Source organism: Phoenix dactylifera, chromosome 12 (genome assembly GCF_051530095.1).
Source record: "Phoenix dactylifera cultivar Ajwa chromosome 12, Ajwa_hap1_PhDact_Kaust_v1.1, whole genome shotgun sequence".
Classification (NCBI taxonomy): Eukaryota; Viridiplantae; Streptophyta; class Magnoliopsida; order Arecales; family Arecaceae; genus Phoenix; species Phoenix dactylifera.
In genome coordinates, this window is record NC_143201.1 from 7,988,236 (window position 1) to 8,004,631 (window position 16,396).

At 36.3% G+C, this 16,396-nt stretch overlaps 1 protein-coding gene across 1 annotated transcript; it reads right to left on the reverse strand.

Annotated features, from left to right (window-relative positions):
- Positions 1-15,025: 15,025 nt before the first annotated feature.
- Positions 15,026-16,233, reverse strand: LOC103717986 (A20/AN1-like zinc finger family protein). The gene is made up of 2 exons (XM_008806583.5): positions 15,841-16,233; positions 15,026-15,763 (listed from the first exon to the last, which is right to left on the reverse strand). Exon 2 carries the CDS (start codon positions 15,706-15,708, stop codon positions 15,187-15,189), a length of 522 nt encoding a protein of 173 aa, XP_008804805.4. The 5' UTR covers positions 15,709-15,763; positions 15,841-16,233; the 3' UTR covers positions 15,026-15,186.
- Positions 16,234-16,396: the final 163 nt, after the last annotated feature.

Sequence of the window (16,396 nt, forward strand, 5' to 3'; positions counted from 1 at the left end):
CCAAGATGGCCGACCTGTTGGTTTTATTAAGGAAGATGGCTTGATGGCTGACGTCGACGCACAAGTAATTGCATGGAATTAATTGACTGGTAGTCCCACCCACAGCCTCAAAAGAAAGAGGAACGTTGGGGATTCTTTTTTTTTTTCTTTTTAACTGACGACTCACATCATTTTAGTCTGAATATATTCAAAAAAAAATCAGAAAGTAAAATATTCTATAGTGCCCTCGAATCTGTCTTCATCTCTTGGATCCGCCTGAGAAAACCAAGTTGACACGCAACTGGTCATTGGTCTTGAAGAAGTCCAGGTTGGACGGCGCTCGTGGCCTCCTCTTGGAGAAGGCCATTTGGGGTGAAGCTTCCGCCCCTGTGCGGATGACGATAAGGCCAGGAGTGGCTGCGGTCTTCCTGGAGAAAGACCTTGAGGAGAGGAGGCCGAAACCCAAAAATAAAGTCCGGGGCATGCATTGTACTGTTGCTCTCACCCATGCAATAGCGTGGGCATTGGGTGTGGCTTTAGGTTGAGAGGGAGTTTGTCTTGGGAAATTTTTAAACTAGCATGACATAATAAGTACCTTTTAAAAAAAATGAGCCACACAAATGTGGAACTTATGTGCTGCGTGTTTTGTGCCAAATAGAGTTTGCAAGATGAACGACGTCAAAATAGATGATATGGTGGCTATCTAGAACATGTACCGTAGAAAATTATATCAAAGATGAGTTTAATTTTATTATGAGCTGGATGTCCATACAATGAAAGATAGTTTTGGAATTAAAAAATCAGTTCCTTTTATCTTCTCCGGTGCCCTTGCTGTTGATGAGCTCCAGCCACCGCGCAATCCCATAATCACATAAGCCATGTCTGATCAATGAAGGATATATTCCAGAACTTGATATATTTTGATGTCCACCTACAACAATGTAATTATTTTTATTTTTTAATCTGGTTTCCATAATCTATCTACAGGACTTCCAAAAGCAAATAGGTAGGTTCTTGGTTGTACCAAAGAAAATCTCTAAAATAAAATAATCAATACACTCGTTGATTTAGTCATTTGATCTTTATTTATATTAAATAAAATAAAATATGCAAAGTAAATGTATTCTATAATAAATATCTAATGAATGATTTTCTTGCTACTGAATCTTTATCATTATATAATATGAATTGGTCTATCATAATTACCATTTAGAGGTATAGTTCTTTTTTAAAAAAATCTAAAATGCTCACTTCTTCCTATATTTAACTAACACAAATAATTAAAGTAGGTAATACATATTGATTTAAACATTTAATCTTATTTATAATGAATAAAAAATAAGATGAATAACAAATATATTCTATAACAAATATTTAACTTTCTGTGCTACTGTTAAATTTTTATTGTTATATAATGTAAAATGGTCTATCATAATAACTATTTAGAGATAAGGTGGTTATCATTTACCCATTCCAAAAACCACTCTATCCTTCTCTCCCCTCATTCCCATATGATCTACGACTTACAACAATTTATCTTAGAGTGAGGTAGAGAGAATTCAAGGATGAGCACCGATAGTGGGGTTAGAAAAGAAGACAAAAAGAAAACTCAATCAATATGTATGTGGCCAATCAGGAGTGGAGGGCTTGGTGATACTTCTCTATACTCATTGCACTATCATATATATTTGCCCTTTCTACTCCTGACTACCAAAGCCATTGCTCCACAATCTATACCTCCATGGTTTCAACTTGATCTCAACCTCCAATAATTGTTTCCACCACAAATAGCCCATCCTATGTGTGCTAACCTCATTCACATCTCGGGCAAGACTAGGCAATTAAGCTACTAATGCCTTCAAAGACTAACTTTATTTGCATTCACTTATATGATTCTAATGTTTATTTCTTAATGTAACTTAGTATTCAACCCAGTGGGGCATGACTTAGGGGGTTATCGAGTTCAAGTATGCTCCATCCAAACATGATGTTTGATTCTATAAACATAATCATAATCTATCAAACATTTCAAAGTAAATTGTGAGATGCTTATATTTATTTTTACTTATTTCACTATATTTTTCTATTATTTCTTGTTCTATCTATTTTTACTTGGTAACTATTAATTTTTTTAAAAGGAGGCAAATACAACTCAAGTAATTTTAGCATTTGACAAGTTTCCCTAATAGGCTATCATCCATGATTTTTTAAGTAGGGATGTACATCTAATGCTTATGATTAACTATATACATTTTCATAATAATTCTGATTTAAAAAAAATCATATAATTTTTTATCTTTATATCCATAAATGACTCTTTTCACCATATAGTTTTTGTTCAGTAATCGAAGGTAATTTATGCCTTAAGATATAAAAAAGTTGTAATGGGAGATCCTAAATTGATGGAATTCGAAAGTTCACATTTACAAAATATGATCAAAGTTGGTCAAAATTGGAGTTTTTATTTATTTTTTAGCTATTCTGTATCAGTAAATTGGTCAATTGTACTTGTATTATGTAGTAGTATACAGAGTTTTCTGAAAAAAGTTGCATGCCTTCTAAGATATATCTTATTTTGATATTGTTTTAAGCTAAATCAATCATTATAGCTTGTTTATAATTAATATAGGTTATCTTATTTATAATTAATATAAGCTATCTTAACTTAGTTATCTGTATAATTATTTAGTATCAACAAATTCAAACATATGTTTTGTGGGCTGCAGAATTTAGTTATGAAAAGGATTGAATTTTTTTCACATGATTGTTCTTAATGCCTTGTACAAAAGCATACTCTGCTACCTTAGCTAAAAAGCATTGGTCCTTAAGTAGTATTGATCCATTTGGACAGTCATGAAACCATATTATATACTTTGATTTTGCAAATTTGAAATATCAAGTTACTTGAAAACCAAATTAACTTCTAAATCATTTAATTTTTAAGCAACCAACAATTTTTAAGAAGATACACTATTGGTATGTAATTTTATTTTTCATTTTGGCTCTTCGTATAGGTTTATTTCCTTCGTCCCTGATCTTCTAAGACATCAATTGCAATCCAGTAATTGATGATGTTTAATTTCTGTGAACTGTATGTTGGATGGTATTTGTTTGTTAGCTCATGTCCTTCTTTTCGAAGAGTAAGACTCGAAACTTGTTAAAGGGCCCTGATATAAGTCCATGTCAAGTCCTTTGACGGTCTCATAATATGTCTATTATAGCCATACCTAGCAAGTGCATAAACTTTATGGACTCGTTTGGTTTGTGGGATGACGAGGGAAAAAAGTATGGTTAACAAAAAAATAAAAAAATATCTCATGTTTGGTTGAAGATTTTAAAGAAGAGAGATAGAAAAGTAACTTTTTCATGAGAATAAATTTTTGATATTTCATGACAAATAAAAATCTATATAGGACATAGAAAAGCCACTTCCCATAAACTGAAAATTATGATTAATTTTTTACAAAAAATGCTTTTAGGCCATTATGATCCTCTTAATAGCTAATTTTAATAGTTAATCTTAAAATATTAAAAATATACTATTAAAAATTACCACAATATAAAGAAGTTGTGGTAATTCTAATACAAAAATATATAAACAACTATTAAAAATTACTATCATATAAAGAAATTATCTAACTATCAAAAATAGTTAGAACTCTAAAAACTTAACCCAATAAATATTTTTAATTCCTATTTTTAAATATTTTAGATTTAAAGATAAATAAAAAAGCTAGTAAAAATTATATATGTGATGTTTTATAGGTATTTTACATAACTTTATTAAAGGAATAATAGGCATTTTATACAACTTTTCAGAAAAGTAAATGCTCAACTAAATATAATTTATTCTTTTCTATGTTACTTTTCTATGGTCAACTAAATATACAAAAATCTACTTTTTAGGTATCATATACTCAGGCATTAGTTTTCTAAGAAAAATATTCTAGTGAGGCAAAATTCTTTCTGTGAACCAAATGAGTCCTATATTTATGAAAACTGTCAACCAACTATGAGTTCTTGTTCAAGCGAAGAGGACGGGCTCCTCTTATACAAGTAAGTGGCATTTAAATTTTGTTGTCGGTCCTGTTGAATTAAATCAAATAATTTAAAATTTGAAAACCAAAATTGGTTAACGGCCAAGTGGCAAGCATCCGTGCACAAGCAAGGGAGCAAACATGGAAGAATTTCTAATAAAAGCAAACCATGACAAGTGTCATGTATCCAGCGCAGGAGCAAATATGGAAAAGCCCCTCGAAGAAGGAAGGAAGCATGAACGGCCAAGATGCAATAAGCCGAAGAATCAAAGGAGCACAAGAAGACACGTCATCAATCCGCGGGAGGGGAATCTTCTTCTTTTGACGTGCCTGAGCCTATATAAAGGGCTCTAGGGATCATTTCAAAGAACAATCAAAAATTTTCTCTTGTCCCTATTCCAAGAGTCTAGATAAAAAAAGGCTCTAGGGATCATTGGGGAGAAAAGAAATAAAGAAAATTTTTTCTTCTCCTCATAATTTTTCTAAGTTTCTTTTGAGCTATCTGCAAGCGTGAACGTGCTCTTCTTTCTTCCTTGGAGGCGCACTGACGGGGAAGACGTGGTTCTGTATTGGGTCGTCGTATCTCTAGGAGATCTGTGCCAGCAGACCCGTGCGTGGGGGGCATAAACTTTTCTGGGACAGCGCATCAGCGTGCTTCGATCCACAGGCCATCTTCTCTCTCTTTCTTCATTTTATTATTATATTGTCAAGTTAGTTATTTGCTAGTTTATTCTTCTTATTTATTGTTTTTGAATATTAGAAATATTTAATTATATTTGTGCATCTAGGCTAACAATACAGGAAAGTTTATGTACGGTTAGCACTAGATTTTAGATTGCAATATTTATTAAATATTTTGCTGCATAATTATAAATTGTTCTATTTTAGCTGTTACACATTTATGCTAGCTTTACTTTAGTACTTAATTTTTCAAGCAAAATATTAGATTGCTTAACCTCCAAGAGGTTTATTAATACCTCCATTTGGACTCCTTACAGAGTAATTTCCAGATTCCATTCAAACGGAAATTCGGAAATTGGTTAATTCATAGGAGCTAGCTTAATATTGCACTTAGGATAAAATTGAACGATATCTAGTGAAATTATCTATTGAATAACGGTGTCTAAGAAAAGCTTGTCAAAAAGGCATACGTGCCTAAGAAAGGCTGGTACTTAAGTGAGCCAAGTGCTCCACCACCGATCTGTAGCTGATCTGGCTGTTATTCTTTGGATTTTTCAATTAGACATCTAAAGTTCAATTTAAATATCAGTGCAATAATTTGACATAAACCTTCTCATTTCTACAGGTGTCAAAATTGTGTTAAGCTACAAACTAATGGCTTCCCACGCATCTGAAAATCTTAGTGCTAAACCTGAAAAATTTGATGGTCAAAACTTTAGAAGGTGGCAGAATCAAATGCGGTTCTGGCTCACCACCTTAGGCTTGATCTCCGCCATTGGTGGGTCTAACCCATCTGCTTCACGACCTTCTACTCGCAACAACCCAAACCTTGCTCCTTCTGATGATGCATCCTCCACTAGGACTCTAGAAGAAACCAACTACCACTGTCTTCATAGAATTCTAGGAGCCCTTTCTGATAGGCTTTATGATATTTATTATATAGCTAAGAGTGCCAAAGATCTCTGGGATACCTTAGAAAATAAATATGGACTTGATGATGCCGGGATAAAGAGATTCAAAGCTTCTGACTTTAGCAAGTTTAAATTTGTTGATTCCAAATCTATGAATGATCAAATCCATGAATATGAAACATTGATTCTTCAACTCCAGGCAAATGGAACCCACTTAGATGAGTCTTTCCAAGTTGCCTGTATTATAGACAAACTTTCCTCTACCTGGTCAGACTTTGCCAAGACTTTGAGCCACACCCAAGGTGATCTGTCTCTAACCCAAGTCCTAAATTCTATTAGGATTGAAGAACAACATCGCCTTAGAGAAAAATCTCACTCCTCCAATCCTTTGCCCAAAGTCAACAATGTTGAATCCAAGCCAAATCCAAAAATCAGAATCATTTTTTCCGTCCCAACCACAACAAGTCCTTCAAGAAGAAATCATTCAACCATAGGAACAACAGAAAACCCAACTTCTCTCAGAACCAGAAGAAAGAGAAAGAAGGAGAATATGTTCGTTGCTGTTTTGTCTGTGGTCGGACCAACCATATGGCCAACCAATGCTTCTACAAGATCACTACTCCTCGTCAACCTAGAAGTAAGGATCCTACCACTTCTGGTGCCCAGGCCAACATGGTGACCTGTGGGGCTAATTCCTTTGAGACTGCTATCAGGTATGTTTCCTTCATACCTGAAGTTAACATGACACAATTAGCACTTGACTGGTGGATTGATACCGGAGCTAGTATACATGTTTGTTCTGATCGCTCCTGGTTTTCATCTTATCAGATCTCATGTAGAGGAACTGTGACCATGGGTAATAATGCTGTGGCGCGCGTGCTTGGAGCGGGACGAGTGGATCTGACACTTACCTCTGGGAAGATCCTTACTCTGCAAGGCGTGCACCACGTTCCAGACATCCGTAGAAATCTAGTTAGTGGATCCTTGCTTGTCCAGCAAGGATACCGAATTGTTTTTGAATCAAATAAAGTTGTTGTAACCCATGGTGTCTCTTTCATCGGAAAAGGTTTTCTTTGTGATGGATTGTTTAAACTCAATATAATTATTCCATCTATGAATGAAAATTCTATTGTTCTTCATATTGACTCTCCTGTTGTCTGGCATAGTAGGCTGGGACATGTAAACTATAGTTCAATTAAAAGATTAATGCACTTGAATTTAATCCCAAAATCAGAAATTAAGAATAATGATAAATGTGAGATATGTGTAGAGGCCAAATTACCTAAAAAACCCTTTCACTCTGTAAGTAGAGATTCTGATCTCCTTGAACTCATACATAGTGATGTATGTGACTCAGGGAGAATCTCAAGGGGTGGAAACAAATATTTTGTAACTTTCATAGATGACCTTTCTAGATACTGTCACCTCTATCTTATCAAAGCTAAAAATGAGGTCTTAAATAAATTCAAAGTCTATAAAGCAGAGGCTGAAAACCAACTAGATAAAAAGATTAAAATCTTAAGGTCTGATAGAGGAGGTGAATATACCTCTTTTGAGCTGACCCAGTTCTGTGAAGAACATGAGATAATTCATGAAGTAACAGCTCCTTATTCACCCCAATCTAATGGAGTAGCTGAGAGAAAGAATAGAACCTTAATGGATATGGTTAACTCTATGTTAATTAGTTCAGGTGCACCAGAAAATCTTTGGGGGGAAGCACTAGTAACTGCATCTTATATCTTGAATAGAATTCCATTCAAACATAATGATAAAACTCCATATGAAATCTGGAAACATAGAAAACCTAACTTAAAATATTTAAAAGTGTGGGGGTGCTTAGCTAAAGTAAAAATTCTAGAAAATAAAAGAAAGAAAATTGGACCCAAAACAATAGATGCAATATTTATAGGATATGCAATTGAGAGTAATGCTAATAGATTTTTAGTGTTTAACTCTCAAATAAATGAAATTAATAACAACACTATAATGGAAGCAAGAGATGCAATCTACTTTGAAAGTATATTTCTTTTTAAAACAAGGATAAATGATCAAATAAATACCAATAATAACTTAGGGACTAGTTCTAGCAGAACCAGATTTAGAGAAGAAGAAGAAGAAACTGAACCTAGAAGAAGTAAAAGAACTAGAGTTGAAAAGAACTTTGGAGAAGACTACTACACATTCCTAATAGAAGACTCTCCTACTTCTTTAGAGGATGTCTTGAAATCTCTAGATGCCCCCTTCTGGAAAGAAGCAATAGATAATGAAATGCAATCAATAATCCAAAACCATACTTGGAAATTGGCAGACCTACCCCCAGGAAGTAAACCCATAGGGTGTAAATGGATCTTTAAGAAGAAACTTAGGCCAGATGGAACTGTAGACAAATATAAGGCTAGGTTAGTAGCCAAAGGTTTTACTCAAAAATATGGGATTGACTTCTTTGATGTTTATGCCCCTGTAGCTAGAATCACTACTATTAGGATTCTTGTTGCCTTGGCTTCCATTCATAAGCTGGTTATACATCAAATGGATGTTAAAACTGCTTTCTTGAATGGGGACCTAGATGAAGAGATCTACATGAACCAACCCGAAGGTTTCATTGTCCCAGGTCAAGAGAAAAAGGTATGTAGGTTGATTAGATCTCTTTATGGTCTAAAACAAGCCCCCAAACAATGGCACCTTAAATTTGATGAAATAATTCTAACTAATGGATTTAAAATTAATAACACAGATGAATGTGTATATTATAAAAAGAAGAATAACAAAATTATAATTTTATGTTTATATGTAGATGATATCCTAATTTTTGGATCAGACTTAGAAATTATTAATGAAGTAAAACAATTTTTATCTCTAAAATTTGACATGAAAGATTTAGGACAAGCAGACCTAATCCTTAATACTAAAATCATAAGGAATGAAAATGGAATAACTTTGTCCCAAAGCCACTATGTGGAGAAAATTCTTAAAAAGTTTCACTACTCTAATTGTCATCCTGTATCTACTCCCTATAATCCATCTCTTCATCTAAAGAAGAACTTAGGTGATCCAGTCAATCAAAGCTTGTATGCCCAGATCATTGGTTCTTTAGGATTTCTTGCAAATTATACCAGACCTGATATTGCATACTCTGTGAACTGACTAAGTAGATATACTCACAATCCTAATAATGATCATTGGACTGCTCTAGAAAGAATTCTCAGGTACCTTAAGGGTACCATATTTCTAGGATTACACTATTGTGGTTATCCTGCTGTTCTGGAAGACTATAGTGATGCCAACTGGATCAGTGATACAGTTGACACCAAATCCACCACTGGTTTTGTCTTTCTTTTAGGAGGTGCAGCTGTATCATGGAAGTCTACCAAACAAACTGTAGTGGCTAGGAGCACCATGAAATTTGAAATGATTGCCCTAGATACCACTAGCATTGAAGCCGAGTGGCTTAGAGATCTACTGATAGATTTGCCTATTGAGACTTCACCATTACCTTCTATATCTATTCATTGTGACTGCAGATCTGCTATAGATAAATGCAATCAAGAAAATGCAAATGTGAAAATGAATAGGCACTTGAAAGTGCGCCATAAATCATTGAGATACAAATTAAGAATAACTTGATTGCACTAAATTTTGTAAAATCCGAAAGGAATCTAGCTGATCAGCTTATCAAAGGATTGTCTAGAACAGTGGTTCTAGAGTTGTCGAGGGGGATGGGGCTAAGCCCATAAGTAAAGTCACCACGGTGGTAACCCAACCTGAAAAGGTTCAATGGGTAGAAACAAGCTAGATAGGTGACTAATGAGGAGCACTATTTGTTTTTCCCATCCCTAGGGCAACAGTGCTCATAAAAAGCAAGGGTTAGGTTGAGTTTTTACTCTTAATGAATCCGAGACCCATGAGGCAGGGTACCTACTTGCTCGTACCCTTTTTCAGGATTCACCTATATGCGTGTAGTCGTGAGGCCGCGACTGTGGGAAGTGGGCCGTTCCCTAATAACACACATGAAGAGATACCTGCGCATGGCCGTAAAGCGCAAACCCGCTTCGAGCATGTTCACGCTATATTATGTGTGCTGTTGATGAAATCTGAGCCATGGACCAAGGTTCAAGGCATAGTCCACCTTGGCTCCACAGAGGTAATCAATTGTCACTAAGTGAAGGTTCAAACCGAAAGGTACCTACACCTATTACATAATATAAGATACTCAGCATTTTATTTTGATTTTTTTTTAATTTTATTTTGATTTTAAATTTTTTAAATATTTAATTTATGTGGGGGATTGTTGAATTAAATCAAATAATTTAAAATTTGAAAACCAAAATTGGTTAACGGCCAAGTGGCAAGCATCCGTGCACAAGCAAGGGAGCAAACATGGAAGAATTTCTAATGAAAGCAAACCATGACAAGTGTCATGTATCCAGCGCAGGAGCAAACATGGAAAGGCCCCTCGAAGAAGGAAGGAAGCATGAACGGCCAAGATGCAATAAGCTGAAGAATCAAAGGAGCACAAGAAGACACGTCATCAATCCGCGGGAGGGGAATCTTCTTCTTTTGACGTGCCTGAGCCTATATAAAGGGCTCTAGGGATCATTTCAAAGAACAATCAAAAATTTTCTCTTCTCCCTATTCCAAGAGTCTAGATAAAAAAAGGCTCTAGGGATCATTGGGGAGAAAAGAAATAAAGAAAATTTTTTCTTCTCCTCATAATTTTTCTAAGTTTCTTTTGAGCTATCTGCAAGCGTGAACGTGCTCTTCTTTCTTCCCTGGAGGCGCACTGATGGGGAAGACGTGGTTCTGTATTGGGTCGTCGTATCTCTAGGAGATCTGTGCCAGCAGACCCGTGCGTGGGGGGCATAAACTTTCCTGGGACAGCGCATCAGCGTGCTTCGATCCACAGGCCATCTTCTCTCTCTTTCTTCATTTTATTATTATATTGTCAAGTTAGTTATTTGCTAGTTTATTCTTCTTATTTATTGTTTTTGAATATTAGAAATATTTAATTATATTTGTGCATCTAGGCTAACAGGTCCTTCTTGGCGAATGATATGTTCTTCCTTTATGTGAATATCTTTTTTTTTTTGATGATAAGAGAGGCAAAAACCACCCACAATTTATTGAGAATCCTTTATGTGAATGCCAATTGTATAATCTTTGATTTTTCTATTTTGTTGATACTGAAATTTTATCACAAGTGGTGCTTAATTGCTTCGAATGAAACTAGGTGCTTGCGAGCTTTTTGTATTTATCATTTTTCTATTGGGGTCTCTTAGTTTGCTAACTGAAACACCTTTCTATGTTCATCATTTCAACATTTCCATGAAATGGTGTTGACTAAGTCACCATTTTCTCAAAACTTATATTTATAGAGTACTTTTTTTTAGTAGAATTATAGAGTACTGTTGAGTGCTGTATTATGAAACTAGGTGCTTCAGAATTCTTGTTGTTTTCTCTTTCTTTTGTGGGTCTCTTATTCTCCTAAGAAAGACAACCTACTCTCTTACATTTCATCATTTTAAGGAGAGTGAATTCACCAGGTTGACTCAAGGGAGAATGATGGTGGCCCAGTATGAGGCCAAGTTTATTGACCTATCTCGCCTCACTCCAGGCTTGGTAGATACTGATGGCATTAAAGCAAGGAGATTTGAAAACGGGCTAAGGCCCAAGACTATAGCTTAGAAAAAAATTGTCTTATGAAGAGCGGCCAATAACAATTGTGGATAGAAAGAATCAGGACTTGAGAAAACTCACTCTTGTACGTCGAGAAGCAACATCGAAACTCAAGGAGGAGATGCGATCCAAGTACCCTCAGTTGTTTCATGGATAAGATATGTCAATTTCAAGGATAAAATTTTTTAAAGAGGGGAGGATGTGAGAACTAGTTCTATCGGACAAATTTTAAACTAAAGTCAGCAAGTATTGCCAGGTTTTATTTAAGAAATGAAAAATAAAAAATTGGGACCAAAATAGAGGAGTCGCAATCGTGATCTTTTGCTCGAGCTCCCACCGTTGAGATAAGGGAACAGACTTCATAAGGCTGGTTCGAAATAGCTCTCGGCCATTGCGGTTGCTCCCAACCACCGCCGAGATTGTGGGAAAATGCAAATGGCCATCAAGCCTATCCTCTTCTAAAACTCTTATTTAAATCCCCCTTATTTTCTATAATGGATCACCATCGAGCCTTCCTCTCCCTTCTTTCTCATCTCCTGTGGTTGCTATGCTGCCATAACCAAGCTGGACCACCCAAAATCCCTCCTCCCCTCTTAAAACCCTCTTTCCTCTATTTCCCCTATTCTGAGATCTGTCGCCCTTTTTCCTGCTGGAATCCACCGCCATTGGCCGAGATTCGATGCTGTTACCACTCATTAGTGAGCCTTCACTCTCTCTCCATGGTCCCTGTTGTTGAGGAAGTTGCCATCAGGATAGCTAGGGGTGCCGCTCCTCTCCTCCTTCCTTCTCTATTTTTCTTTATGCACATGGCCGAACCACCGCTACACGCAGAGGCCACAGCCACCTCGCCTCGCCTCAGGTCTCTTCTCTGTATCTGCCAAAAAATAGAAAAAAGGAAGAAACCCATCACTTTGATATGATCTCACCTTTTTAGATCGGGTCCAAAATTTGACTAGACCTAGACCTTCCCTTGATGGTCAACCTAAAACAAATAGACCATACCCTTAATTAGACCCAGACCAAGCTTCTCTCTCTTCACACTAATCTCTTTTTATTGAGAGCTTATGATGTAAGTTATTTTGATCAAAGCCTTCAATCTAAAAGAGCATCAGGTCTATGATTGGTCCACGTGTCTAAGGCCGTGATCAATCTTGCTAGAAGTAATTTGGATTTGATTAATTTAAGACGGCAAGTTTCCTTTATCTCTAGTGATTTTATAATGTATGCCATGAGTTTTAAAATTGAAATTTATACTATCTAGTTTTGAACCAATGATTAAGAAGGAAAACATTTAAATATTTGGTAATTAGAAATTTTGGAAATTATGCATGGCTACATAAAAGGAGTAATTCAAATATTATGGGTCAAGCATAATTTTCTTATTCTAGTATGATTATGGAAACAATGATCCATTTGTATAATTTCAAAGTTAGAAATGAGATGATATTCCTATTTTAATATTGCATGACATTTGAAAAGAGATGATTACTCATATTTTAATTCCGCATGAAGTTTTAAAGGACATGATTTTCTTAGTTTAGTGCCCCAAATTTGAAATGCGATGTGAAACAAGTATGCTTATATTATGTATGCGAAGCCAGTTTTTTTGGATATTATGAAAACTCTCCAGCCTAATTATGATTTGAGTCTAGCCAATGTGGCTGGTCGTTGACTATATGTTAGAACTAGTTTTCTCCGAACCTAGCCAATAAGGGCCGATCATTGGTAGAGCTAGTCATTTTGGGCATAGTTGTTGGGGCAGATCGCTAGCACAGGTTGATGGTTCATGTATTTTATTCTCAAGGTTGTCTCTTTGCCTTGTCACGGGATGATTCATGGCCATGTGATTTAGAGCTAATTCTTTTTCAGGCTTAGCTAATTAGAGTCGACCGTTAGCATATGCTAATGGATCGTATATGCTATATTCAGGGGCTAGTCTTTTTTAGACCTTGTTACCGGGCTGATCGTGGTTGTGGTAACCAAAGGTTAAGAGAGTTTGTGATTTATCGTTATGCCTGGCATATTTTGAAAAAAAATTATGTTGATAAATGCATCTTAATGTTGTTAAATTATTTATATTTAGAAAAATTATATTTTAGCTTGATCCAACTAGAAGTTTTGGTAACTTACTAAGTCTATAAAGCTCATTCTCTCTTTTATTTTTTTTTCAGATGTGGAGGAATAGCTGGGGCTTGGGACCGAGGAGTAAGGAGCTCAGAATCTAGAAGATATTTCTTTGGCTTTTCTTTGAATAAATTTGTTTTGATATTTATATTGTTATTCATTATTATTAGTTATTATGAACTATTTCTTTTGAATAATTGCATTATTCTTACTGCTACCTAAGTTTGGAATGATATGAATATATATAAATCAAAAGGCAGGTCTTGCATATCCTATGGGGTTAAACCCTATAGATGTGCATCTATCTATTACATGCCCGACTTATAGTAATAGGTCAGGGTGTGATAAATACTATGGTGGTCTATATAGATGATATTCTAAGTTGAGAACAACAAGGAGTGTATATCATTATTGGTTGATTCATATAATGAAAATTGATCAAAACTAAAATTTCATATATTTCATTAGTTAGCCTTTTGATTGACAGCAGCCTAAATTGAAAATCAATTTTAAAAGCCTTTTCCCATGGTAAATTGTTCATGATTAAACAATGATTATTGCGAATTCTCGATTAAAATTTATGCTATAGATAGGGATGGCAATTAGGTTGAGTTGGATTGGGTTGGATGGGATCAGGATAGATGTGGGTCGTGTTAAAAATTTATCAACCCAATCCTGACCTGCTTATTTTATAAGTCAAAAAACTATATATAAAATCGGCCTATCTATTAAATAGGTAAGCCAACCAGACCCACAGAACCTATTTATTAAACAGGCTGAATAAGGTTAAATGAGTTAAACATGTTAAGTATTCTTTTAATTGGCTAAATGTATAGATGAGTTAAACATATTGTGCGGATTCTGTTAAATGAGAAAGAAATAGGTTAAGTCGGTTTTAAATGGGTTAAACGAGTCTTAAATAGGTTAAATGAGTCAGGTCATACTTAATATAATTATTAAATAGGTCAAAATGAGTCAAAAGATCAAACCTGAAGTTGATTCATTAAATAATCGGGTCTAAGCAGGTTGACCCATTTATAACCCAAATTCGTTTATGCCAAACTCAAATATGCTTAAAGCAGATTGGCTACAAGTTGGGCTATAAATTGCCATCCATAGTTATAGACGAACAAGCATATGTATGCCAAGAACCTAGGACCAATTCACGAAATTTGTGATTTAATAGGGCAAGAAAGAAAGTGGTAAGCAAAGAGTTAAGCTTGACCGGGTTTGGGCCAGATTGAGCTTGGTTTGAAATAAATTTAAGAGAAACAAGGAGTGCATATCATTATTGATCAATTCACATGATGAAACTTGATTAAAACCAAAATTGCATTTGTTTCATTAATTAATCATCTGACTGCCAACAGCATAAATTAAAGATCAATTTTGAGAAAACAATTTCACATTGTAAATTGTCTATGCCCAAATAGTGGCTATTATGTATTATTCTCCGTTGAAAATGGTGCTATTGTTAGGGATGGTAATCAAATCTGGTTGGATATAGATCGAATTAAAAATACTAACTTATTTATTAAATAAGCTAAAAAATTATATATAAAATTGATCTAAAATAGGTAATTCGATCTTATCTATGTAATATATTTACTAAATAAATCGTACCAGATTACTAATTTTCTTTATTCGTTGAGGATCTATATTTCTAAAATAAAAATTAAAAATAAGGAATACAGAAAAGAAAACAAAACAGAAGGCCCACAGAGGGCGGACGATGATCACGGCCGTCGACCACCAAATCAGTGCTCGTGCCGTGGCTCTCTTCAAATCCTCCGGTGGAGCTTATCGGCCTTGACGACGGGGTTGGCCCGGGCGATGGCGTCGCGGCCGGCGGTCTTATAGTCGACGCCGCAGCCGTGCCGTTCCGGGTATCGGTGGATCCCGCAGTAGGTCGCCCCGCACCGACACCGGAACCCGGTCAGCCCCACCCTCTTCCGACACGCCGCACACCGATTTGATTGCTGTTGCTGTTGCGCCGGAAGAGCCTCCGCTGCCGACAGTGAGGTGGGCTCCATTAGGGTTACCGCGGCGGGCTCTGCTGCTGCTCGGGTTATGGCAGGGGAAGAGACCATGGCGGCGGCGGCGGCGGCGGCGACGGAGGTGGAAGAGGAGGAGGCTCGGGACTTTCCGACGGCGGTCTTGGCGGAGGAGGTCTGGTCCTCGTCCTTGAGGCGGAGATCACTGTAGCACTTGGAGCAGAGGTTGAGGGTGGCGGGGCTGCCAAACAAGCCGCAGTTGTTGGCACAGAGGCGGTGCCTCTCCTGATATCTCTGCTCTTCCGCCATCTTTTTCGTTTTCTTTATTTTTGCGATCAATCAACGATCAAAAGAGAGCCCCAATCTGCACGATTTTTGGAAACAAAAGATTCAGCAAAAGAAAAAAAAAAAACGAAAAAAAACGAAGAACTGATGCAATACCAAGGCAAATTCGAGTTTAAAAATAAAGCAGAGCAAAGACGCCACGAAGAATTCAAGACGACGAATCAGGTGTCTTAGAAATCCCGAAATTTGCTTCGCTTATGCTTGAAGATTAAACTAGAAATAATGTAGAAATCACGCAAAAGGAGATCGATCCATTCCCCTCTTATGAGTGGAAGATGAGAACGGATCAGATCGCCTCCCTCCTTCTGTCTCGATCTCTCTTGTTTCCAATAGGAAGAAGAGAGAAAAGGAGAAGAAGAGAGGTTGTTAGTGGAAATTTTTTCTTTCTTTTTTTGAAGAAAAGAAGGCGAAAAGGAAAAGAGCTCATAGGAGGGAAAGCGAGAGATGGAGAGGACGAGGCGGAGAGTAGTTGTACTTGAATTTGCCCACCCCAAATAATAAGAGACGTCAGGCCCAAAAGCGATTGCTTAGACTGATAATTACAATGCTACCACCGCTATTCAGGAGAAATTTTTACTAATTCTTGTTATTATGAACGTTACGGGGTGGGTTGGATGGCGGGAGATGCTGTCGCAGTGAGGCAAGGAAACGC